The 26,660-nt window shown below is 31.4% G+C and overlaps 1 protein-coding gene across 2 annotated transcripts in view; it reads left to right on the forward strand.

The window, feature by feature from the left end:
- The window catches only part of Rip11 (Rab11 interacting protein), a 149,430-nt gene that overhangs the window by 60,279 nt on the left and 62,491 nt on the right, over positions 1-26,660 (forward strand). For both annotated transcript variants that reach the window (XM_075362408.1, XM_075362410.1), the window contains exons 5-6: positions 4,415-4,569; positions 25,591-25,659. In XM_075362408.1, coding sequence (XP_075218523.1) covers positions 4,415-4,569; positions 25,591-25,659 — 224 coding nt within the window. The remainder of the gene's footprint in view (positions 1-4,414; positions 4,570-25,590; positions 25,660-26,660) is intronic.

Below are 26,660 nucleotides of genomic sequence, written 5' to 3' on the forward strand. Positions count from 1 at the left end.
ATGTTTAGGCGGTACGTATATTACCATTAATATTATTTGTGGTAAACTACTAACATATACCTACATATAAAAAAATAATTCAAACTGTGTAAGCCATCCCTGCCTCTTGAAAAAAATTACCAAAAGTGAAATTTCACTGTTTTTCATGTTCAAATTTATTAGTAATTTTCTCATAGAAAGAAGAGATAGGTAAATAAACCACTGGACCAATCTTTTACCTTGAGAAAATATGAATATATTGTTTTTCTTTTCATCCTTCCAAGACCAATAGAATTTTAGTTGTGATTTTTTCCGTAAATCCTTACAATCACAAAAATAGGTGTTCGCACTGTAACAAAAATGACAGCCACAGGTAAACTGCTTATATAGAAAATTTAAAAAAATATTTTTAAGGTCCTGAAACATGTAGAAAACAAGCAGGTAAGTTTCAGTTTTTTTTGAATTGGTCAAGCAACCAGCTTATGTTTTTTTTTTTGGGACACTTCAAGTGGATTGACCCCTATTAGACTTTTAATTTCAATAAGTAAGTTAATTTATAAGCGCCACAATGAATCTTAAAGCTTGGACTACGAAGGCTTGTATGGTGCCTGTTATTGAAATTGAAAACATTCACATCAGTTTCTATGCACAGAAGCAAATTGCTTTCATGTAAATACAACTTATTCTTTATGTTACTGAAAGGTAGTATGGATTACTGTTTAATATTTTCTAATTCTGCTGTTTATATTTAATAAATGATTATAGTATTTTACCGCAAAAAGAAATTTTATGTTATATATTTTTAAATGTTTTAAATATGTAGGCCTATTCTCAACAAGTTTATAATCTATTGTGGTTTTATTTATCATAAAAATAAATACAGACAACCCAAGTATTATAATTCAGGAAATGAGTCAGAATCACATCAGGAAAAAATATTGTTATATTGTTTACTAGGTGCTCATAGTTTTCAAATACAGCCGGGATGATGTAAAAGTAAATAATTATCCATAAACCTATGTTATTGAATACTTGAGTATAATCCAATTGACTAGTGGTCCTGTATTTGTTGATCCTGTTAGAGAATTTGTGCAAATTCCATTTCTTTTTATGAGAGTTTTGATTTAGAAATTTTGTTTTATAATCGGTTGTGTAATGTTTTATAATTATGAGTGAACTTAAGTCTACTGTAAAAAATAAAAAAATAAAATGGCAGGCCTAGGAAATAAATAATGAAACAAGAAAGTGATCGATTATGAAATCAGAAAAAGGAGATAAACACCTGATTCACATTAAAAAAGATATTAAGAAAGTATAGCAGCTGCGTGTGGGTTGTTGTGATCCCAAGTCGAAAGAGTGAAAAAAGAGAAAAAGCAGCAGTTGGTAGAAAAATTAGATTAAATCCTATCAGAGACTTCTTTCTTTATTGCAGTAAAATACAAACCTGTTGCAGGCTGAAAAGCCTGCAACAGGACTAGATGACTTTGACAAGTGTGTGGTGAAACAGACTATAAACAAATTTCACAAAATTCATAAACCACTGATGATGGTGAAAAATTTAATGTCAGCACTTAAAGATCTCACTGGTTACTCAGAAAAAGAGAGGAGTTTGATAAAGATAATAAAAGAATTGGGCTTCAGATGGAGAAAAACTGAAAATTACAGGAAGGTTGTAATCGACCAACATGACGTAAGGTTTATTCGTATTATTTTAAGATTTATACAGTATCTGACAGCCCTAAAAAAATTTATAACTGAAAATAGGCCGATAGTATATCTCAAAAACTCATATATATTATCTTCGCATACTACAAATAAGTTGTATTGTAGTGATTTAGGCGACGAACTGAACAATAGTTCAGTTGTAAAGTAAATTGTTAGGTCACCCTAACAATTTATGAATGAGTTTAGTACTTTATTTCTTTCACTAATTTTCTAACAGTAGCTCACCAAATCACCACCTGTTTTCATGTACTGTCTACACTGGAATGCTTGTCACATCAAACACTACGTTCATACACTAAAATAGTCACTTCTTCACTGATTCGCTTAATACTCCTCGCAACTTATCTTAACTCGCCTTTCCTGGAATATTTATACTCCTATCCTCTTGACCTGCAAAACCAGACCCAAGTTGAAGTGTGAGAATAGTCGCCAGAGTCCTTACATTTTCCCATGAATTCCTACTCTGGTCCAGTAATTCTTCTCATGGAGCAACATCTTTTTAGGTGTGTCGTTGACAGTATTACAAAGAACAATTGTTAAACAGACCTTTTAGCTTTAGAAAAAGGATTCCTTTTAGTCCCCTTCTGGATTCCTTCCATTATTAGATTTTTTACTACTTTCTTCTTAATTGGCAAGAATCCGTTACTCAGGTTCATTATACCGGTCTTGTTACAATATATATACTACAAAATAGATGCTTAAAAAATGAAATTTTGCAAATATAACTTCTAATGTGTGTAATTTACATCATAAAACACTAAGCCACATATTTTCATCTGGTTGACTATGTTTGGATATAGTATTTTTTTAAATTTCCAAACATAATTTTTAAAATGTTTCATTTAATTATTCAGGAGTAAAAGTTTTAATAAAAACTATCACTTTTGAGAAGTAGTACTTGAACCTGACTGTAACTCCTCAACCCTTTGTACAATCATGTTCAAGATTTAATTAAATTTTTTTTTAATTTTATCAAAATTACTCCATTTACAGGAATAATTCTACCAATTTTCTGTAATTAATCTTTAGTGGTTATGGTATTATAAAAAGTAAATCAGCCTACACACTAATGAACACATACACATTTACACTTCCATACATACAAAAAAACATTTTTTCTTGGGTCAAAAGATAAGAAACCCAATAAACTGGAACTGTGAAATTGTGATCATTAGCTGTGTCTTGATTGTAATGGACAAGAATGTAAAACAATAATTGTTAAAAAAATTAAATGAAGAAAGTGCTCAAAAGACTAAATACTGTTACACCTTAAACATAAATGACCCTCTTTCTTTCTTTCTTTCTCAGTAGAGTGAGATGTTACCGAAGATGGCTAATTATCAAATGACATATAGAAATAATTGTAAATTATTTTAAAGCTAAACATTATATCGAAAAAACCTAAAACCAAAATAAATTATATATTTATTGTTGTTGTTTTAAATTTTTTTTTAATAAATAATAACTGTAAAACATATTTATTTTATTATATTTTAAACATCTCAAATAAATGTCTGGACCTTTTCAAGCAGTTAATTGTGACTGCTTTTAATGTAATGCTCTAATTAAAAAATTCAATATTGATTTTATTGTAGATAATGTCAGATTTATTATAAACAAGTGTGTATTGCATATATTTAGATTTTCAGTTAAAATTAACGTAGTCTGTGAAATAAGATATTTAAATATTTCTGTTAAAAATACTTTTCATTGTAAATTATGCTTTCATTGATGACTCTTTAACATACAAGATATTTGAAATTTAATTTACTTAGTGTGCAAGAAATTAGGTCACTTGTATTTAAACTTCAGCAGATGTTTATATAATGTCAGTTTATATAAGCATACATTTATATGTATTTGATATCAATTTAAAACATTCTTTATTTTTTAGCCATTCTTAATGATACAGGAAGTTCCTGTCTCCTATAAGACAGTTTCAAAATTATTTATCTTACTTTGAGTTATACTCTGACATTTTATAGAATTGTGTAGTTTCAATTAAAAACATTTGGTAGTTGAAAAAAGCTAGTGAAATTGTGTTATCCTTTACGTATAGACAATAGTTTAATTTTCTTAATTAACGGTTTATATTTCTTTTTCACATTTGGTAAAATGGAAATTTTATTTTATACCCGTAGCATAATTGGTTTTTGTTCATATTTTCAGATGAGCTTCCATTATGTGAGAGTTTTGTTATCTGAGATGGGGTCATCTCAGATATTTTATTATCTGAGTAGCCCATCTGAGATGAGCTTCTATGAGTAGGACTTTTACTGTTTCTTAAAAATGCATATTGTGAATAATCTAAATGTGTGTTCATCTTTGCATTTTAATGAATTTAGCTTGGTAGATAGCAATGCATTTGGATCGGCCACATCATTTTGATGGAATAGAAATTAACAATTTAAAGTCGTGGGGGAGTTTAACCAATGATGTTATGAATTGCTTTAGTATCAATTTTTAAATGACTGGTTTTGCTACAAAATTTCTCACACCAAACTTCATTGTTTTGCAGGAGATTTCATGACAAACTTATAGAATGGATGAAGTGCAAAAAAAAACAATAGCCCGTTCTGCCTGATGCCTTAAAATATTGTTAGTGTTTAATGCTACCAAAATTTGAGGCTTTAGTTTCTTTAAGTGTAAAAGTGATATTTAATGAAATATGTAATTAAGTATCATACCTAAATATGTGTTAAATTTTCAGATGGTATACATTAAAAGATAAACCAAAAAAAGATAAGAAAAAAGCGCGTGGGGAATTAGAAGTAAAAGTGGCTTTTATTGTGAAAGCAGCAGGAAGTTTGGCCGATTTATCGAAAAAAGAAAAACATAAATCTTCTTTAGGCTCATTAGCTTTTAGTAAGTACTTTCATGTGATATTCACTTGATAAATCAATTATTCGTTTTTGTTTATAAGTATGTCAGCTGTTATGGCATTTCTACATCAGAATTACCAAGTATGAATGGCTTGTAATTTTAAAGTAAGTTTTTCATTTAGGATTTTAACTCATGAGAAGATATTTTGGAGGCCTACAGATTTTTTTTTATGATAGAGTACAAAGTCTTTATATTTTTTCCTGTTAATTATCATTATCTTCACATCATTAATTTGTTTCTCTTTAACAGTTTTTAACTGAAACATATATTAAGTGAATACTTGTTTAAATAACGTTTATTACATTACATACCTTGTGTTGTTTGCTGTGTTTGATTTGACAAAATATGTTAAAAGTTTGTTATAGAGATGATAATGCCTTGAAAAATTGGTGCTATTCAAGATTTTATGTTTAGTCGCGTAACTAATGTAATTCTCAAGTGACAGTTTGTGTATATTTTTGAAAGGTTTAATGGAACATATTGTACTTTTACATAAACATACTCAACATATTAACATAAATTAAAACAAAAATGCACTTATAAATATATATTTTCTTTATTCACTTTTCATCATGCATGTAAGATAAAAAAGAATCTCAATTCTTTTTATAACTTCGTGATAGATCAACATATTGACCTTAGAGCAAAATGGATATGTAATTATTAACTAAGCAATTACATTATTAATTGCTATTAATATCTGTCTAGTAGAAATGTAATGAACAAATATTTTTTAGCAGTAAATAATTATACTTAAAAAAGTTTTGTAAACTTATATTACTATAAATTATTAGTTATTTTATTTTATAAAATATTTACATTTACAATATAGTTTGTATTTCAGTATACTAAAATTGAAAAATTAGAAATTTTAATTTTATTCCTGCCTTATAAGTTGGCTACTGTTATTTTAATTATGTTTTGGTTCAAAATTTTAATAATACGTCTTATAGTATACTAATTTATGCATTGCATTATAAACATTGTGTCAGTGAAAAATTTAGTTCACATTCTTGTTTCTGATAATTTTGAAAAGAATTGGATTGTATGAAAGTTTTCAGATAACTTTTTCTAAGTAATGGTTATAGTATGTTTTTAAAGAGAAAAATATATGAAAAGATTTTTTTTTTGCTTAAATTTCAAGTGGCATTAATTTCTACTACCTTAATACACTTGGAAATAGGACTCGATACTTGTGCACTTAATGGCTGACTGCTAGAGCAAGGGTGTATGTTTTCAACCAGAAATTGCACTCTTTTTTCCCCTATACTGTTGAATGAATAGATTGATTTCAATATAGTTTATCCAATATGATTTTTTATCCCTGAGGAAGGGTTTTTAAGTGTTTAAACATCAAAATTATGTCCTGCTTTTAAATTAGTTTTTCATTTGATTGAATTTTTGGGAGCTTTCATGTGAACAGGGCAACTAGCTGTGTAGCCAGTGCTGCTTGTTACTTGTAAACCTGATTCATATGTACCAAGTCTATTGCTGTTAAAAATTTTTTTCATTGTTTCCCTCGAGTAAATTGGTGATAATCAAGAACCAGTTTATAAAATATGGCATTGACCATTGGCATTTTATTTTTAATTCACACTATTAAGTTTTTAGGATACTATTCTTTGAGACATTCTCAGTGTTGAGAACCATCGGGTTGTAAGAAATTTAGTTTACCATCTTAACAAATACCTTATCCATTATCCCGTACATATATGTACGGGATGGGGAGGAAGTCCCTTTACACTGTAATAAATCCAGCTTAGTAAGACTCTACTGCTGCCATTTCTCACAGTTGATATCACTCACTGCTGCTGAAAACAGTGAGGGGGATCATTTGGTGTGATCATTCGTGGTGGGATGACCTTAGTCGTAGTTGAGTAAGGAATGATGGCAGATATGAGTGCGTTCAATGTCAAAGAGAATTTGTTAGCCTGTGTGTGGGTTCATGAACATCACACACTGGTAAAAACATTGGAGAACGTTATGAATGACTTCTTTGTGCATTTTGGGAAATTGTCACCATCAAGGCAAACGTTACTGAAATTGGAAGAAGAAGGCTTTTGCAACAGGAAGTGTTCTTTATGCACCACGCAGTGGGAGGCCAAGCACTGGAGCTGAAATGTATGCTGCTGTGGAGGCATCAATTTAACAAACACCAATGAAATCAACACACAAACGTTCTTGTAGAGTTACGCATTCCAAGATCAACAATGCAAGACCATATGCAGAAGGACTTGAAAATTAGATGTTTTTATCCAGCCATAGTTGATTGTCAGTGACCTTCATTGATGTGTTTATGCATGTCAGTTATTGCTTGAATACTTTCCGACAGCAAACAATAAAAAGAACCTCATGTTCTCAGATGATTGTGCGATTGTTCAGCTCTGCTTCGAACATGGTGGAATCCACACACATGTACAGACATTTTAGATCGTAGAAGGTAAGCTGCACCTGTTCTAATAAAACTCAAGCAGAAGAACTGAAGGAAGAGGCGGAAGAGAGGTCTAGATTTATTTTAGAACTTGAAGAAGAGCAGGGTAACCTTGTACATCAACTGCAGATTGCATTAGCAAGAGCTGATAGTGAAGCTTTGGTAGTTCAATTGCTGAAGAGACTGTTGCTGATCTTAAAAAAGACAATGAAGGAGTTAAATAACCTTCTTGTTAAACACAGGGCAGTCTATTCCATCCTTCAAAGACACAACATCTGTTTGTTATCAATGTATAATTAATTAATATAATAAAGTTATACGAGTATATATGAATTACAGGTTTGGATATTATAATAAAAATAGTTTGGGATAGTCTGAAAATGCAGACTATTTATTCGCTGGTTCATTCAAATAAATAAAATTCCTTATTTTGATTATATCCCAAATTATTTTTATTATAATATTGAAACTTGTAATTCATATATATATATATATATATAGCTTTATTATATTAATTAATTATACATAAGTAAATGACTACAATAATTCATAACTAGTGTGAAGGGACTTCCTGCCCACCTGTTTGTATAAATACATATTTCCATATTGTGCTTGTGAAAATCAATTTAATATACACATAGAGGAGAAGGAAAGGTTCAAGAAAGTATTGATGGGTAATGAATACCAGTAATATTAACAGATTGTTAGTATCAATTTCTTTAAATATATATCAGAAAAATATGGCTTAAAAACAATTTAATTAGGCCAAAATTACACATACCAATCTTGAATGCTGAATATTGATATTAAAAATAAATGATTCAAGCAGTTATCATCTGTGTAATGAAGTAATGTTATATGATTTTTTATAAAAAAGGACAGTTTTATTAACGTTGTCTGCGTTAATTCGTAGTAAACAGTTGAATAAAAATAATAAAATCACTGTTAAAATTATTTTTTTTAAATTTTGTTAATGTTTAGTTTAATATATATACCCAAGTTTTATTTTTTCTTTGCTAATGATTTTAACTGACTCTACATTTTAATATAATTTGTATATATTAATTATTAAGTGTCATAACAAAACAGTTATATGTGACATGGTAAAAACAGAATGCACCCTTTAAAACAAAAAGTGACATAACCTCCCAAAGAACAAGTATTCTACACCATGCTTTTTAGAAAATTTGAAGTAACGAATCATTTTACCTTTTTCAATCTACTGTTTCACATTATTGCCTGTCCCATTGAAATTCAGTTGATAATCAGTCTTACAAGTGATACCTTCATTCTGTTGATTATACAGACTTGAAAATAATAACAAGCACCATTGCTCTTAGAGAACGCAACTTGACTGGAACTTCCTGTCATGCTTTATATGCATTGCAGCTTTAAAATCAAGTTCAAACCAACAAATTAATTGTTTTGAACTTAGATTAATTGTCCCCTGTATAGTGAAATAGTTAATTTCCTACACTGCCTACTCAGCAGGGATATGTCTTATTATTACTCTGTATATGTTAGGTTTATAGAAAGAAAAGCTCTTTTTTAAAAGCATTTGAAATATTAACACCATAAAAACTTACTGACTTAAGTTATATTTATATTTGTCTGACAACAGAAAAAGTATAGATGTGTCTGGTGAAGGTTTAAAGATATATGGTTTTATAGAACTGAAATCTTTTTAGTTATTCTTGTTACATTGCAGTTTTTAAAAGTAAACGTGTAAAATTTATTTTGTACTGTTTAGAAGTACAGTACAGTCATTTTGTCAAGTGTACTCTATTTATTTATTTTTCCCAAATAAAAAATTAAATAATTAATTAGCACTTGAAATTACTGTTGCTGCAAGTGATAAAAAACAAAATGTTATTTTTTTTTTTTTTTGTCTTCAGTCATTTGACTGGTTTGATGCAGCTCTCCAAGATTCCCTATCTAGTGCTAGTCGTTTCATTTCAGTATACCCTCTACATCCTACATCCCCAACAATTTGTTTTACATACTACAAACGTGGCCTGCCTACACAATTTTTCCCTTCTACCTGTCCTTCCAATATTAAAGCGACTATTCCAGGATGCCTTAGTATGTGGCCTATAAGTCTGTCTCTTCTTTTAACTATATTTTTCCAAATGCTTCTTCATTTGCCGCAATACCTCTTCATTTGTCACTTTATCAACCCATCTGATTTTTAACATTCTCCTATAGCACCACATTTCAAAAGCTTCTAATCTTTTCTTCTCAGATACTCCGATTGTCCAAGTTTCACTTCCATATAAAGCGACACTCCAAACATACACTTTCAAAAATCTTTTCCTGACATTTAAATTAATTTTTGATGTAAACAAATTATATTTCTTACTGAAGGCTCGTTTAGCTTGTGCTATTCGGCATTTTATATCGCTCCTGCTTCGTCCATCTTTAGTAATTCTACTTCCCAAATAACAAAATTCTTCTACCTCCATAATCTTTTCTCCTCCTATTTTCACATTCATCTTTGTTATTTCTACTACATTTCATTACTTTTGTTTTGTTCTTGTTTATTTTCATGCGATAGTTCCTGCGTAGGACTTCATCTATGCCGTTCATTGTTTCTTCTAAATCCTTTTTACTCTCGGCTAGAATTACTATATCATCAGCAAATCGTAGCATCTTTATCTTTTCACCTTGTACTGTTACTCCGAATCTAAATTGGTCTTTAACATCATTAACTGCTAGTTCCATGTAAAGATTAAAAAGTAATGGAGATAGGGAACATCCTTGTCGGACTCCCTTTCTTATTAGGGCTTCTTTCTTATGTTCTTCAATTGTTATTGTTGCTGTTTGGTTCCTGTACATGTTAGCAATTGTTCTTCTATCTCTGTATTTGAACCCTAATTTTTTTAAAATGTTGAACATTTTATTCCAGTCTACGTTATCGAAAGCCTTTTCTAGGTCTATAAATGCCAAGTACGTTGGTTTGTTTTTCTTTAATCTTCCTTCTACTATTAATCTGAGGCCTAAAATTGCTTCCCTTGTCCCTATACTTTTCCTGAAACCAAATTGGTCTTCTCCTAACACTTCTTCCACTCTCCTCTCAATTCTTCTGTATAAAATTCTAGTTAAGATTTTTGATGCATGACTAGTTAAACTAATTGTTCTGTATTCTTCACATTTATCTGCCCCTGCTTTCTTTGGTATCATAACTATAACACTTTTTTTGAAGTCTGATGGAAATTCCCCATTTTCATAAATATTACACACCAGTTTGTATAATCTATCAATCGCTTCCTCACCTGCACTGCGCAGTAATTCTACAGGTATTCCGTCTATTCCAGGAGCCTTTCTGCCATTTAAATCTTTTAATGCTCTCTTAAATTCAGATCTCAGTATTGTTTCTCCCATTTCATCCTCCTCAACTTCCTCTTCTTCCTCTATAACACCATTTTCTAATTCATTTCCTCCGTATAACTCTTCAATATATTCCACCCATCTATCGACTTTACCTTTCGTATTATATATTGGTGTACCATCTTTGTTTAACACATTATTAGATTTTAATTTATGTACCCCAAAATTTTCCTTAACTTTCCTGTATGCTCCGTCTATTTTACCAATGTTCATTTCTCTTTCCACTTCTGAACACTTTTCTTTAATCCACTCTTCTTTCACCAGTTTGCACTTCCTGTTTATAGCATTTCTTAATTTCCGATAGTTCCTTTTACTTTCTTCATCACTAGCATTCTTATATTTTCTACGTTCATCCATCAGCTGCAATATATCGTCTGAAACCCAAGGTTTTCTACCGGTTCTCTTTATTCCGCCTAAGTTTGCTTCTGCTGATTTAAGAATTTCCTTTTTAACATTCTCCCATTCTTCTTCTACATTTTCTACCTTATCTTTTTTACTCAGACCTCTTGCGATGTCCTCCTCAAAAATCTTCTTTACCTCCTCTTCCTCAAGCTTCTCTAAATTCCACCGATTCATCTGACACCTTTTCTTCAGGTTTTTAAACCCCAATCTACATTTCATTATCACCAAATTATGGTCGCTATCAATGTCTGCTCCAGGGTAAGTTTTGCAGTCAACGAGTTGATTTCTAAATCTTTGCTTAACCATGATATAATCTATCTGATACCTTCCAGTATCGCCTGGCTTTTTCCAAGTGTATATTCTTCTATTATGATTTTTAAATTGGATGTTGGCAATTACTAAATTATACTTCGTGCAAAATTCTATAAGTCGGTCCCCTCTTTCATTCCTTTTGCCCAGCCCGTATTCACCCACTATATTTCCTTCCTTGCCTTTTCCAATGCTTGCATTCCAGTCTCCAACTATTATTAAATTTTCATCTCCTTTTACGTGTTTAATTGCTTCATCAATCTCTTCGTATACACACTCTACCTCATCATCATCATGGGCGCTTGTAGGCATATAGACGTTAACAATCGTTGTTGGTTTAGGTTTTGATTTTATCCTTATTACAATGATTCTATCGCTATGCGTTTTGAAATACTCCACTCTCCTCCCTATCTTCTTGTTCATCACGAAACCTACTCCTGCCTGCGCATTATTTGACGCTGAGTTAATTACTCTAAAATCACCTGACCAAAAGTCGCCTTCCTCTTCCCACCGAACCTCACTAATTCCTACTATATCCACATTTGTCCTACCCATTTCCCTTTTTAAATTTTCTAGCCTACCAACCTTTTTCAAGCTTCTAACATTCCACGCTCCGACTCGTAGAATGTTATTTTTTAATTTTCTGGTGACCCCTTCCTTAGTAGTCCCCACCCGGAGATCCGAACGGGGGACTATTTTACCTCCGGAATATTTTACCAAGGAAGGCGCCTCCATTATTGCTATGTGAAAATGCAGAGAGCCACATTTTCTTGGAAAAAAAAGCAGCTGTAGTTTTCCATTGCTTTCAGCTGCGCAGTACTCAGAGGACTGAGTGATGTTGATACGGCCGTTTAAGTCGTCCTGACTCACGCCCCTAACAACTACTGAAAGAGCTGCTGCCCTCTTTCAGGAATCATTCCTTAATCTGGCTCTCAACAGATACCTCTCTGATATGGTTGCACCTTCGGTCCAGCTACTCTGGATCCCTGAGCACTCAAGCCCCCTCACCAACGGCAAGGTCTCATGATTCATAGAGGAGGAAAAAAAAATGTTATTATGTATATGAAACTCTATGGTGGATGTTAACATAGGGTTATATTTACTATATATTTCTTAGGTATTTGACATATAAACAAGCTGCTCGTTTGTGTTAATATGGAAATTCAAGCACAATACGGTCTGGAGCCTGGAAGTATGCTTGTTGTACACTCTTGTCACACTGAAAATTAGCAACCATTCTTAATATTCAAAAGCAGTAGCGTTATAATATTTCTATAAACAGTTAAATTTGTCTCCATTTGTTTACTAAACATCTTAATGTATTAAATTTTACTCCTTCTACTGTTAGTTGTTTTTTCTGGTAATTAGCATTAGTCATTCTGTTAAGAATAAGTAAAACAAAAAAACAGTTGCTAATTATGAGATTATACTATATATTATCAGAAACAGTAAAAATTAATGTTAAAATAGAAAAAATTGTTGTTAGTCTTTGCTTTAATGGACATGTTAGAACTGTTTCCCTCCATTAAAATTTGTAATATTCTTGGTCTTTTCTGATGCTTGTAATCGTTGTACAATGGCCCTTTCTATGTTTTTCTTTTGGTTTTGTTGAATTATATTAGGTAATTAAAAAATGGTTGTTTTATTGAAACTAGCAGGGCTCTATTGATTTACTGGCTAAGAATTTAGAATACTAGACAATTGTCTTGTTATAAATTGTTTATTGTATTGTCTGTAGATATCAAAAAGATATATTTGTGGTTATGTAAGGACAGGAATCTTTTCTGTACCCACTGGGTTGGTCTAGTGGTGAACGCGTCTTCGCAAATCAGCTGATTTCGAAGTCAAGAGTTCCAACGTTCAAATCCTTGTAAAGGCAGTTACTTTTATACAGATTTGAATTCTAGATCATGGGTACCAGTGTTCTTTGGTGGTTGGGTTTCAGTTAAACACACATCTCAGAAATGGTTGACCTGAGACTGTACAAGATTACACTTCACTTACACTCATAAATATCATCCTCATTCATCCTGTGAAGTAATACCTGATGGTGATTCCTGGAGGCTAAACAGGAAAAACAGTAATCTTTTCTGTACATTAGGCTTATTATAAAAGTTATATATGTTAAAATTAAATGATTACATCTTAGAAACTTTCTTTTTTTTATATCATCACCCATTTGATTGGTTCACCATGGTTTTGTTCTATGCTGATCTTTTAAACTGTTTGTACTACATTGTTTATGCTTTGTTATCAGTTATATTTATTCTTCTTATGCCTTCTTTTGCTGTTTTCACTAATTTCACAACCCATTTTGGTAGCTTCTTTATTTCTGCCGGTTTCTGAGATTAATTTAGAGGAAGCAAATGATTTTTCCTACACTCTTTATAAGATTGAACCTATTACCTTATCAATTATAAAATATCCTAGTCTGTAATTTTTACATAGTACATAAGATTTAGATGAGTACAATAGTTCTCATTTTTATCCACCTTCTTCTATTGGTTCAGAAACAGTAAAACATTTTTTTTAAATTTGAGGAATCTTTTTTAGTCTCATAAATTCAACTACTAATTTGTATAGTTTGTTCAGTAAAGTTTTATGTAAAGAGCATAGTAATTAAAATAATATATCATCTACTTGCATTATTCTTGTTTAAACATGTAAAAGCTCTCTCAAGTTCTGATCTAAAATATTTCATCCTGTGATATTATCAGTTTTTCTTTTCCCCTCCAGCACCTTCTAAGGGTAATTCTTCCTGTCTGCAGAGTCCCTTTATATATTCCTGCCATCTATTAGATTTTCTTACTGATAGCCACCTTGCATTTGCGTCTCTGATACATACTTAAATCATTTTAGCATATACATCTCTAACACATTTTAGTTCTATTTACCCATAATTTTCTGTTTTTTAATAAATTACATCTGCCTTCCCTATTAATATCTTCTTAACCCTACCAAATCTTTTCGACTGATCTTCCTTTGTTGGTTTTCTGCACATTTTATTTCTTAAGAACCTATAAAATTTCCTGACTTCATCATTTTGCATTTTTTATGTTTTCTTTTTGCATCATAAATTCTAATATATATCATTCATATTTTTACACAAATGTTTACTTTTGTACCTGGATATAACTTAATGTCTTCTTTCTTGTTTTGTTACTTCTTTTGTAGTAATTTATTTATTTTTAATATTTTCTTTTACTGTCATTTCTTAGCCTTTTTTGATGGTTTGTTTATTATGTTGCAACAAAAAATAAAATTTTCTTATGTTGACATGGAATGCAAGTGGCGAGAGTTTCACAAATTCTCCCTTCGAATCGCAGAGCCTGGACAGTGTCCCTTGCTGCTGTATGGTTCTATAATCGGGCGTGTTTAAGGGTTTATTTTTTAATGACGATTTTAAGTTTTAATGTTTTATTATATTTTATGGACGGATTTATTAGCATTCCATATCCGTTTGTACCAGCGTTCTTGAACCCATTTCTGGGTCTGACCACGGGAGGCTAGGCTTTTAAAACCTGTCTTCCCGACGTAATTCCCCTTCAGACCATCCACTGAAGTCCTTTTGGTGCTAATGCTTCATAGGCTAGCAGGAATACGCCACAACGGGGCACTAATTTTTTGGAGAGAGCAATGCACCCCCTTCTCCGGAGGGAGTCGCAATTGCTGATTTAATTTAATTTATTTAATTGTAAGTATTTTTAAGGAATGGATAAGGAGAAGATCTTCATCCACTTCTTCAATAGCTGCCCTTCGCGGTGCATCTCTGCTGGGCTCTTTTCCAGACTCCTGTCCGTGACATCGGGTCGCGTAGAGAGTCTTCTTACTTCTTCATCTTCTTCTTCTTCAGATAATCTCTTCGTTCTTCTTTGGCCTGCACTTTCCGAGACTCGGCAGTAATCAAAATTATATACCAGTAACCTTGATATTCCCATGGCCCTGAAGGGCTGAACGGGGGAAAGTGCAGGTTTCTTCTTTCTTCGTTCTTCTATGCTCTTGATGGCTGCTGGGCTCGTTCCCTCTTCTTCTTTCTTGAAGGGAAAGGAAATAGGGAACTTATAATTTTGGTAAAACTGATTCACGATCGCAGTTTGGGAGCGGTGATCGCCTTTTGTCAAAGAAGTAAAAAGCATATTACTCACACTACATAATATTAATCTCCAGACACATGTGTGTCTGGGAAGGGTTTGGGGGGGCCGCGTGGCCACAGTGAAGAAACCAGTTGGCTGTCATGGGTGTGATATCTGGAACATAAGAAACAGAACATACACACGAAAAAAAAGAAAAAAGGAAAGTTTATTATTATTTTATTTTTGTGATGATAGGATAAAAAGGAAAGGTATTGCCCCTCCTTCTGCTATATGTTGACATACATCACTATAAAAGAAGTGAAAGTATGTCAAAAAAATAATGGTTATTTATATACATTTTTAAAATTCTATCTGATCAACCTGTTTTCAAGATCTAGCATAAGTATTATTAGTAACAATAAGTTAATTTTAAAAATTACATTAAATTACCCTTTAAAGATGGATAAAACACATGATGTTATTAGAGTGCAGTTTCAGTGAAAACCTAATTATAATCTGTGGTGGAAGAGTGTCTGGGCACATGACAGAAAAGCCCTGACAAGCAAAGCAAGTTATGCTATAATTTAATTATTAAGGAGAAAATTAAAATTAGTAACTTCAGTTATGCAGTAAAATTATGATCACTTTGTTTAAATCTTGCATAGTGTAACTGGTAGAAGCTTCCAGAAAGAAGAAAGAGAGAGAAAATGAAAAAAGAAGAATCTAAAAGAAACAACAAAGGGATTCTTTCTAGAAAATAACTTTTAGAAAAGCAAAGAAGATGTGGACAATGAAAATTATTACACTTGAACAATCAGGGCGGGTTGGGTACTGGTTCTGCAGGCCAGGAGGTATAAATACTGCCGAGGACCAGCGGAGTGATTGTTCAAGTTCAGTGCAGCATGTGATAAAAGCAATCACAGTTAGTGTTTGGCGAAAAACAAGTGAAGAGTGTGTCATGAATATTCAATTTTGGATAGTGGTTGAAAGCAGGAAGCTGTTCGGTGAGTTATTTGTGAACTGGATTGAAAGTGACAGTATTCTATTCATTCATGAAATGTATGGTAGTTCTTTTGTAAACAGTAAAAGTGAATTGTAGATTTTTCTATTGTTGTCTTATTTTTAATTCAATATTAGTTTTATTACTTATTATAAAGTTTTTAGTAAATCGGAATTGTATTTTGGTATTTATAATTTAATTTTTATTAAATTAATTTTGTTTTTAAACTGAATTACTGTTTTGTTATTATAATTATTTAAGAGTAATAAATTGTATTTATAAGAAATTTTTGCATGTGCTATCTCTCAGTATCCATGTCGAACTGTGAACATACCACACTGGTGTCAGAAATGGGATTTTGAGAGTGCTAGGGTTAGTCAGTGGTAGTTTAAGGTTTTATTTGTTATTAGTTTGTAATTTTATCTTTTGCTTACTGTTTAATTTCCTTTTGTGTTTATTATTTTGTAAATTTGGTTTAATTTTAAATTTTAATAGCAATAGTAGTTAGCTTTAAGTTACTTATAAGTTATTCAACTTTCTTTTCTTTTTTTTAAATTAAATTTGTTCACAATAAGATGGCCACTACCAATAATAAGGATATTATTACATTGTTAACAGTTAACACAGGCTAATGAAAATACTAAACCAAATGAAAATATTAGTAAAAAAAAAAAAATGAATGAAAATGTGAATAGACTAAAAGCAAAATTGATGAAAGTATGTATAAAATGAATGAAGAAATGGGTAATTGTGTGTCTCATTGATGATAAATTATATAGTCTTAGTAAAGAACTTACTAAGATGAAATAGAAAGTGTTAAGTCTAATTTAGACAGGTTTAAGACTTTAATAAGGTAGAGGATAGGTTGGTTAAGATTAAAAAATTAGTTAATATTAACCTAGGAAGAAATGTAAATAAAGTTTTAGAGGTTAGCCATGAGGACATCGTACAGGCAATGGAAATAGCATGTAATGCTTGAGAATTGTGTGTTAATAGTTCACAGGACTAACAATTAGGCATATTGATGGAAGGTACATTGTGGGCTGTCTTTAAGCAGCTGTTCGAGGCGGCATCCTGTCGTTATGGTGGACAGCACAGAAAAAGGCCACATTCCTGATTACTACACTTCAGGGCCAAGCAGCAGAAGTTCTTCTGGATGTACAATCTACTAATGGGTATGATGATGTCATAACAGCACTAGAGGGTCGCTACAGACAGCACAGCCTGGTGGCTATCTAAGGTGTGAACTACAGGGACGAGTCCAGAAGACCAGCAAGATGCTGCAGGAGTTCACCACTGTTCTCATAAAGCTAGCACAATGAGTTTTAGATGGGCTGCTTCCGGCATATATCAAGGTGGCAGCACACTTGTTCATTGACAGGCTGCAGCCAAGCTCAAGAGACACCATCTTCTTGTGTCAGTGAAGTCAGTCAATGACTCCCTTACTCAGGCTCTGCGACTCGAGGCAGTCAATGCGGTGTCTCACTAAATGTTTTGTCTTCAAAGAATCAAAGACAGGTGCAACAAGGAGTTAATGAACCACATCAAGACTTCTGTGAAGATGCCAGTTATGAAAACAATTACAACAGGAGAATGAAAAATGCCTGCTACACAACTGAAGAACAGGGCTCTTGTAAGTCTACAAGAGGAACTAGTAGGTCTTGTAGGACTACAAGAGGAAGTCTGCAAAGAAATTAAGAAGAGAAAGATCAAAATGGATCAGCGATTAAAGCTTGGTGTACAAAAGTTAACTGGGCATAATGGAATTCTCTGTTAGTGAAGGTGGGGTCCTCTACCAAAAATGTTAGTCCGCCAATGGAAAACTGTGCGTATTAAACCTGTGCTCCCAAACTATAAAGTGAAGTAGGTTCTGGAAGACAATATATTTTTGTTTGTTGAAAATTTCGACCTCATCAGATTATAATATGTTTAGAAAGGTATTGACTATATGATAAGGTTGGATTTAACTCATCTTACATTTTAGTAATAAAATATTTTATAATCATCTCTTTTTGTTTGTCTAATGGTAGTTTTCCCTACTGAACAGAAAAGGATTGTATTGTCATTTTGCATTGTATTTATTTTTTACATCACTTCATGACAAAAAGAAGTACATTAATTTATTGACTTGCTCCTCTTCTTTGTATGCAAATCCACTAATGAATGTTCACGACCACATGCTTCAGCCGACCTCGTGCTATATTTATCAAATCTTCAACAGTTTGTAATTCAGTCCACTATCTTTTATTGTGAAAACCTTTAAACATAGGTCCTTCAACATACTTAAACTTTTTAAAGTTTATCAAATGTATGATCACAATAACGACACAATATTACAAACATTATAGAACTGTAATTTGTGAAGGAGAATGTAACATCTTACATAGTCAAAGCCTCAGATTAGATGGCTCTAATCCATTCTCCAACACAATGGAGATTAAGGCAAAATTATTTCTTGAAAGATTATTTTCAAGAAACCTAATAGATTATCATTAAAAAAAAAGATTTTTTTTCAATTAATACAACAGCATTTGAATGAGTGACATTCAATCAGACTTCATCTGATACTGTTGAAAGAACATATAATAGTGCTACCAGGAAATAATTAATTGTTACAGAACCCTTTCTCAGGAAAGAGATTTTTCATGTGATGCATATTTCAATTGGGATTAAAAGATTTGTATTTGAAAAGATTCATTAATAATTATTACGTCTGTCAGTTGCAGATAAAGTAATTTGTTGCTGTTCCATTCCTAGTTTGAGCCAGCTAGTGCTGCGCTCTAGTTTCTATTAGCGCTGGCCTGCGAGTCAGTTTTATACATTCATTCGAGTGAAGAATCCCGTCTGGCACGGTCATATATTTCTTGGTCTAATGTGACTAGTGTTATTTAGTATTGTACAAAATAAACTCAACTGTCCTAGAAGAATATGGTTTCATTTCATCTCATTTCAATTGATGATCAATCCTAGCTCTAAAGACTTAACATTGTGTTTCTGGTCCTCTGGGTCGTTTCTTGCAGTATTTATGATCTTGCGGTATTTATGATTTTATGGTATTTATGAACAGTGTTAAATATCATTACTTAATGTTTCATAAGAACTGTGTGAATGTTAATTTTATCGGATAGTGTACATTGAAGGGTACGAGTGACATTAGTATGAAATGCGTAAAATTAAATAGCTTTTAACATTTTAAATAGCTTATAACATGCAGTTATGCATAAAATTATAACAATAGTGGTTATATGCATTGTGGGTCTTCAATAATACCAGTTTTGTGAGCTTCACTGTGTTAGAACTACACTGTTACATACGTGCACTCACAGTTGTAGTTCATGTTACATTTATCGTCCTGTTTTGACCTGAAGCAAGGCCAACATCAGCAGATGACCTCATATCAAGTATACATAGGAACTGGAACAACTTTACCAACTCAACTTCTGATTATCGAAAACAATTTATTTATTCAATATTACTTATTTTTAATAATATTTTATAATAATTTAATTTCTTATCAATTTATTTAATATTATCTCTGTCAATACCATGGTTCCAGTCTAAGTGGAATTCAAAGATCTAATTAAGAAAAGAGGTATTATGAAAAACTATATAGCAAAATTAAAAACCTTATTGATAATTTTAATTCCGAATCAGATGATTATGATCTGTTCACTATCAAATTTAATAAGCTGTTGCAATATGAAAAAACCTTTTTTGAAGTTCAGGCTGAAATAGAATTGCACAAAGATGCAACAGATAAAGACTTAGAGGGTAGGGACATATATGATAATATTTTTGATAAACTTAAATTAAAACAAAAAAAAAAAACTAGAAAATCATTCATAAAGTCAGATGTAATTGATTCAAATAAAATAATTAAGAAACCCATTCAAATTACATTAAAACCTATACAAATTGAGCCCTTTCATGATGATGTGTGAGACCTTGTCATAAGTTTTTGATCTTTTAATAATTTAGTCCATAACCGCAAGAAATTATCTGATCTTGAAAATACTACCTTACAAATTTCTTAAGGGGTAATGCACTAGATGTAATAAAATATTTATCAGTGACATCTGAAAATTATGAAACTGCAGTAAAATTACTTAAAGCTCATTATCACAACAAACGACTAATTGCAGCTAAACATACTATAGAAATTATTAATCTAATACCATTAAAAAGGGAAAATTCTGAACATTTATCCAAATTCATTGATCAAATTAATTCAAATATTAATGCATTGAAGAATCTAAATATTAATCATTTTGAATTTATTATAATACAGTTAATTACTCAAAATTAAAATTTAAATACTCTAATAGACTGGGAAGAAACATTATCTTCTAATGTTTCTTCCCAGCCCTGAAGTTCAAACAACTTATTTCCTTCTTAGAATCTAAGCGTAAATTACTTGAATTCACCAACACAATTCAAGGTAATAAAAAGCACAACAGTCTAATATATGCTTTAGCAGCAAAAGATACAATTCTTCCAAACCTAGTTCTAATAAAACTGCATTTTATGTAAATAATTCTAAGAATTTTATGTGTGCATTATGTAAAACTAGCAACCATCAATTGTATCAGTGTGATAAATTTTTTAAATATGATATAAATGAAAGGAAAAAATTTGTATTTCAGGAAAAATTAAATTAAATTTGTAAACAGCATATCATAAAAGATTGCCTAAGCAATCGTAAATGTAAAAAATGCTCTTGAAAGCATCATACATTGATTCATTTAGATAAAACGCTGCAAGAGGCAGCAAATAAATCTTCCAAGCCAAATCAAGCTTCCCTGACTAATAGTTCATATTGTACCTTAAAATCAGAACCTAACAAATCTGTTTTACTTGCAACAACTGTAGTTAATGTCAAAGATAAACAAGGTAATTTCATTCAAGCCAGGGTTTTATTTGATTCTGCGTCGATGATTTCATTTTGTACTGAAGGGTTTGCTGCTAAACTTGGGCTTCAAACCAAACCTCTTTTAATGCCGATCTCAGGTATTAGTAATGTTGTTACTAAGTCTTAATTAAGTGTTGATTTAAATATTAATTCTAGGTATGAAAATTTTAATTTTAACTTGAAATCTCATAAACTGCATTTTATGAAAGAATATCAAGAATTTGATCACATGCAACCAGTAGATTCATCTCAGTGTAAGGCTCCGTCTGAAACTTTTTATTTGCCCTCACCACGCAGTATGTCTTGAATCTTTCACCACTACCAAAACCAGAGTAGTATTTGACGGTAGTACAAAAACATCAAACGACCGATCACTCAATTCAATTCTTGCTACAGGTCCAGTAGTACAAGATTTATTTTCAATTGTAATTCATTTTAGAACTCATACCTACATGCTATCAGGAGATATTCCAAAAATGTATAGACAAATTTGCATTAATCCTCAAGATTTCCCATTGCAAAGAATCCTCTGATATGATAGTAATAACTCATCAGTCATTCCATACAATTTACAAACAGATATTTATGGTTTAGCACCTTCAAGTTTTCTAGCTACGAGATGTTTGATCGAAATTTCTAATCAAAATGAAGCCTCCTTTCCTGAAGCTTGCCAATCAATCAAGCAGGATTTTTATGTAGATGATTTGCTTACTGGTTGTGACAGCATTGATCAGTTGAAAGAATTATACAATGACATTTTGTTATTGCTTAACAAATACGGACTTTCGCTGCATAAATGTAATTCAAATGTCCCTGGTATGTTTGATGATTCTGATTCCTTTATCAAATTAGACAAAGATGAAAATATCAAAACACTTGGATTATCTTGGGATCCTCAAGGTGATGATTTCATTTATCAAATCAAACCCAAGAATAATAATACTTCTTACACTAAACGTTCTGTTTTATCAATTATTTCTTCATTGTTCAATCCTTTGGGTCTACTTGCTCCTGCAATCTATCCATCTAAAGTGTTCATCCAAGAGTTATAGAGCGCTAACCTTCAATGGGATGAAGTTCTTCCTGTTCCACTTGCTGAATTCTCTGTATTCTTAGCTCAAATCGTCAAGTAATTTTAGGATTCCTCGATTAGTTAAGATCAGTAGTTTCAGTAAGAGTTATCAATTGCATGGATTTTATGATGCAAGTAGCAGTGCATATGGTGTTTGTCTTTTCATTAGATCTGTTGATAGTAATGAACACGTTGAAATCCACCTGCTATGTTCAAAATCTAGAGTTGCACCTGTCAAGCAAATCTATTCCAAGGCTTGAGTTGAATGTTGCTCTTCTGTTATCTCGTTTATTTAATAAGGTTAAGTGTATTTTAGGTATAAGATTTGATTCAATCCATTTTTGGTCGGATTCTAAAGTAGTACTTTACTGGTTGTCTTCGCTTCCTAATAGATGGATATTTGTCGCAAATAGAGTTTGCGAAATACAAGAGCTAACTAAGGAATGCTTATGGAAGCACATTCCTTCAAAAGATAACCCTGCAGACGTCTCATCTCGTGGTTGTGTACCAGATGTATTAACCTCATTACCACTTTGGTGGAATGATCCATCTTTTCTGAAACTGTTTGTTTATCTTTGTTTGGTTTATCATATCTGTTATCAAGTCCTGGCATCAGTCAGACGGGCGATTCTGTCATCTTGATAGTGACCGCGTGTTCTTTTCTCGTATTATTTATTGCTGCCCTCATACACACCCTTTTTCTTTCGCTCCCATACTAATACATGCACACATCTCTTGTTTGTTACACACACTCTCCTGTCCACTGCGTAGGCTTGGTTTCCCCTCTTTTCATTCACGCCATTTTTTCAGCAGAGTAGATCAGACATTCACCATGTGCAGTCGACTGTGACTTTCTCTCTCAAACTTTGTGATAATTACTTTCATCGTATTCATACGCATAAACGTCATGGGCCTTCTCTCTTGCTCTTCTCGTCAGCTTTTTGTGAATTTTGCAGATTTCTATGTTTCGTCTAGCCTCGTTTCTTCGATAAGTTCATTTTCAAGTTCAGTATATCATGTCTCTGATGAAAGTATTTCATTTAGTACAAACCAGCCAATTCCATCGACTCCGAATCTTCTCCAGGTGCTTACTACAATTTTATCGATGCAGAATTTCTCCAAACTCATTGCTACAAATCTGAGACGCCACGTCCTGCTCAACCTCTAAACCACGTTTCACCTTTGTATTCTAGATACACCATTGCAGACTACGCTTAGGATTACTGTATGTATTCATATGTACTTACTTTCACGAGTTCATCTCTTGCAAATATTTATGCGTGATACAGGCAAGTGCAAATTATTCATATTAAACTTTATCTTATCATTGTTCATGTGTAGTCCATTTTATGGGTTATTAAATGCCAACTATCGTTCTTATCAAGTCTACTTGTAATTTAAACACTACTTCAGAATTATAAAACGTATGTGCGATATATTTCATATATTATTATTGATACTATTATTATATTTCGGGTTGTTCATCAAACGTCAGTTACTCAGAGTAAATTTCCTTTACTTGAAATGTTTATTGCAATTAATTCAATCATTTAATTATTTAAGTTGTTAATCACCGAGATTAATTCTTATCTATTCATACACTGAATTCATATTACTTCTCTTAAATTAATCTAAAGAAAATTACTCCTGATGTGAAGTTATGTTTTTGGACTCTTTTGTAATTTTATATTTTCAAGAAAGCTTACTACTAAAATGAACTCTATTTATATGTTTACTTATTTCAATTTGATTATTATAATTAACTCTTTTTGTACTAGAATATTATTGTAGCCTTTTTTCTACACTAAACTAGAATTACATGTTTTAATTATTTAATTCTAAGTTTGATGTTCATAAATTAGAAAAGGCCAGTGCCAATAATACGATTTACTGTAGTTTATTTTTCTAAGTTAATGACATTTGTTCATTGCTAATTTTTCAATATTACAGCATATGTCAGTAATGCAATAGTTTTCCAGTCATACTATGTTTATTGATGTTATGTTTTTCTAAGTATATAATTGTAAATAAGGTGTTTTATGTTCTCTTGTTTTCAGGATTTGTTAAATTGTAGATTTTCAAACTGTGTATTTGTAAAATGTATATTCATGTATTTTCTCATTTAATATCATTATTTATATGCTGATTTCAGCTGATATTTCTTATATAGAATTAAGTTATGTTTATTTCATAATTTCTTTTAATTTTTTAAGGTTATGATTTAACATAAGTTCAGTTGTTTTCTTTCTAATTAAAGTCCAATTTCTTTTGGCAAATACAAATTGTGTGTTCTTTTATTTTTGTTAACTTTACCCAACATGTAAGATTTCTAATAATAACATTTGTGTTGGCAGTGTAGTTATAGTAAAGGAGAGTAATCTCCCTCCACTAATGTGGAAGTTGGGAATAATTGTTAAGGTATATCCAGGTGATGATGGACTGGTTAGAGTAGCTGATGTAAAAACTAGCAATACAATTGTAAAAAGAACTATTAATAGATTAATTATTTTTCCAAATTCATATATTTGTAATAACCTAAGTGATGCTGAATGTAATGAATGAAATATCTATAACTTCTATTTTCATTTATTTTAGAATTATAATTGGTGGGCGGTGTGTTCTGTTCCTAGTTTGAGCCAGCTAGTGCTGTGCTCTAATTTCTGTTAGCGCTGGCCTGCAAGTCAGTTTTATACATTCATTCGAGTAAAGAATCCCATCTGGCGCGGTCATGTATTTCTTGGTCTAATATGACTAGTGTTATTTAGTATTGCCAAAATAAATTCAACTGTCCTAGAAGAATATGGTTTTATTTCATTTCATATCAATTGATGATCAATACAGTCCATCCTAGCTCTAAAGACCTAACAGTTGCTCTACATTATCTGTCCCAGTTTTTCTTTTGGCTGAAATATATATGAAGCACCTGCACAAGAGGACTTTTGCTAGTCACATTGAGAGTAAGTTCACTACAGCCAGTCCCTGCAGTGAAGAGAACAAAGTCGGCTTGGCAAGCTGATATACAACCACATATTTGATTTAGTGAAGAAAGAAATGAAAAACCACTTCATTTATCATTTTACCTAGTAAACTTGGCATGAGGACTTGCTATTCTTAAGAATGGCTGTGCCATTTTTTGGAGTGACTTATGAATCATCTCAAGTCGACAAAATATTAACAGTTATCGCATTTAGTAAAAAAAAAAACAATAGCCTAGTAGAGAATGAGATAATTACAGTTATTAGTCGGTCTAGAACTTTGTTAAAGGTTAAATGGTCTTAAGATTTAACAGTAAAACCATTTGCCATGTTCAAGTCATAATGTTTGTAGAATAGAAGTGACCTTTATTAGATCTGATAATAACATATCGTTTACTTTCAACAAACCTTACTTTATGTATGTTAATACATTCTTTCATTACAGGTGGAAGTCTTATCAGCATTAGCAGTTTAGATAAAAGAAAAGGGTTGAAAAAGCTTGCTAGTAAAATCAGTAAGTATTTTTTGTTCTTATTAATGAACCAAAAGCTTTTTTTATAACTTTTTTATTTTACAATTTTATTACAATAGAATTCAATTTAAGGTTGTAGCTGCAATTACTATTTGAAAAATTAATTGTATAAAAAGGGCAACTTGACATCAAAATATTTTATGATAATTTAAAGTACTATATTTTAATACATATACAAAATATATATCAAAACTATATTGTAATTTTATCAGAGTGTACATTAATGGATGTGTTAGTGACTTAGTTTAGTAAAATTATTTAAATAATAGATTATTAATTAATGATTAAGTTGTGTATGAATCAGGCTAGCTATTTTGTTCTGCAATATCTAAACATATAGTTACTTCTACATAGCATCAACACAGGAAGGTCAGAAAATTGAGGTGCAGTTATAATATTTAAATTTTAATGTTATCGTTTCTATTTTCAAGCAAATTTTTCAGTCTGGTTATAATTGACAACACATTCTGACCCAGTAAATCTAGAAAGTAATACATCTATGTTTATTCCAACAAAAGATGCAGTTACTTTCTAGTCCTACTATACCTGCACCAAATATCTTGGAAACTTTCAGTTATGAAAAGATTCGCTTGTGATAGTATATTGTCTACATGTGAAATGGTTCAGGTCTTAATTTTGAATTTGATATAATTAATTGTATTTGCACTAGAAAGTTCCCATGTTTTTTATATAGTAATTGTTAAATATGCAATTAAACCTTGGTTATCCAAAGTAATAGAGGTGGACTGATTTTGGCTAACAAGATTTCTTTTAACCTGAATTTTTCCAATTTTGAGTAATAAAAGTTTAATTTAAGGAGAAACTGCTGTATGCAAGAAAACTATTAATATGTTTAGCGTTTGAACGTATCATAAAAATCACATATTTTTATAATCTAAAGAATATGTACATTTTTTGTATTTTTACACAAAATGAAACATTTATCAGTTAAAAGATGTGTTGTACTCTATTTTATGTTCTTA

Source organism: Lycorma delicatula, chromosome 4, assembly GCF_047948215.1.
Source record: "Lycorma delicatula isolate Av1 chromosome 4, ASM4794821v1, whole genome shotgun sequence".
NCBI lineage: Eukaryota > Metazoa > Arthropoda > Insecta > Hemiptera > Fulgoridae > Lycorma > Lycorma delicatula.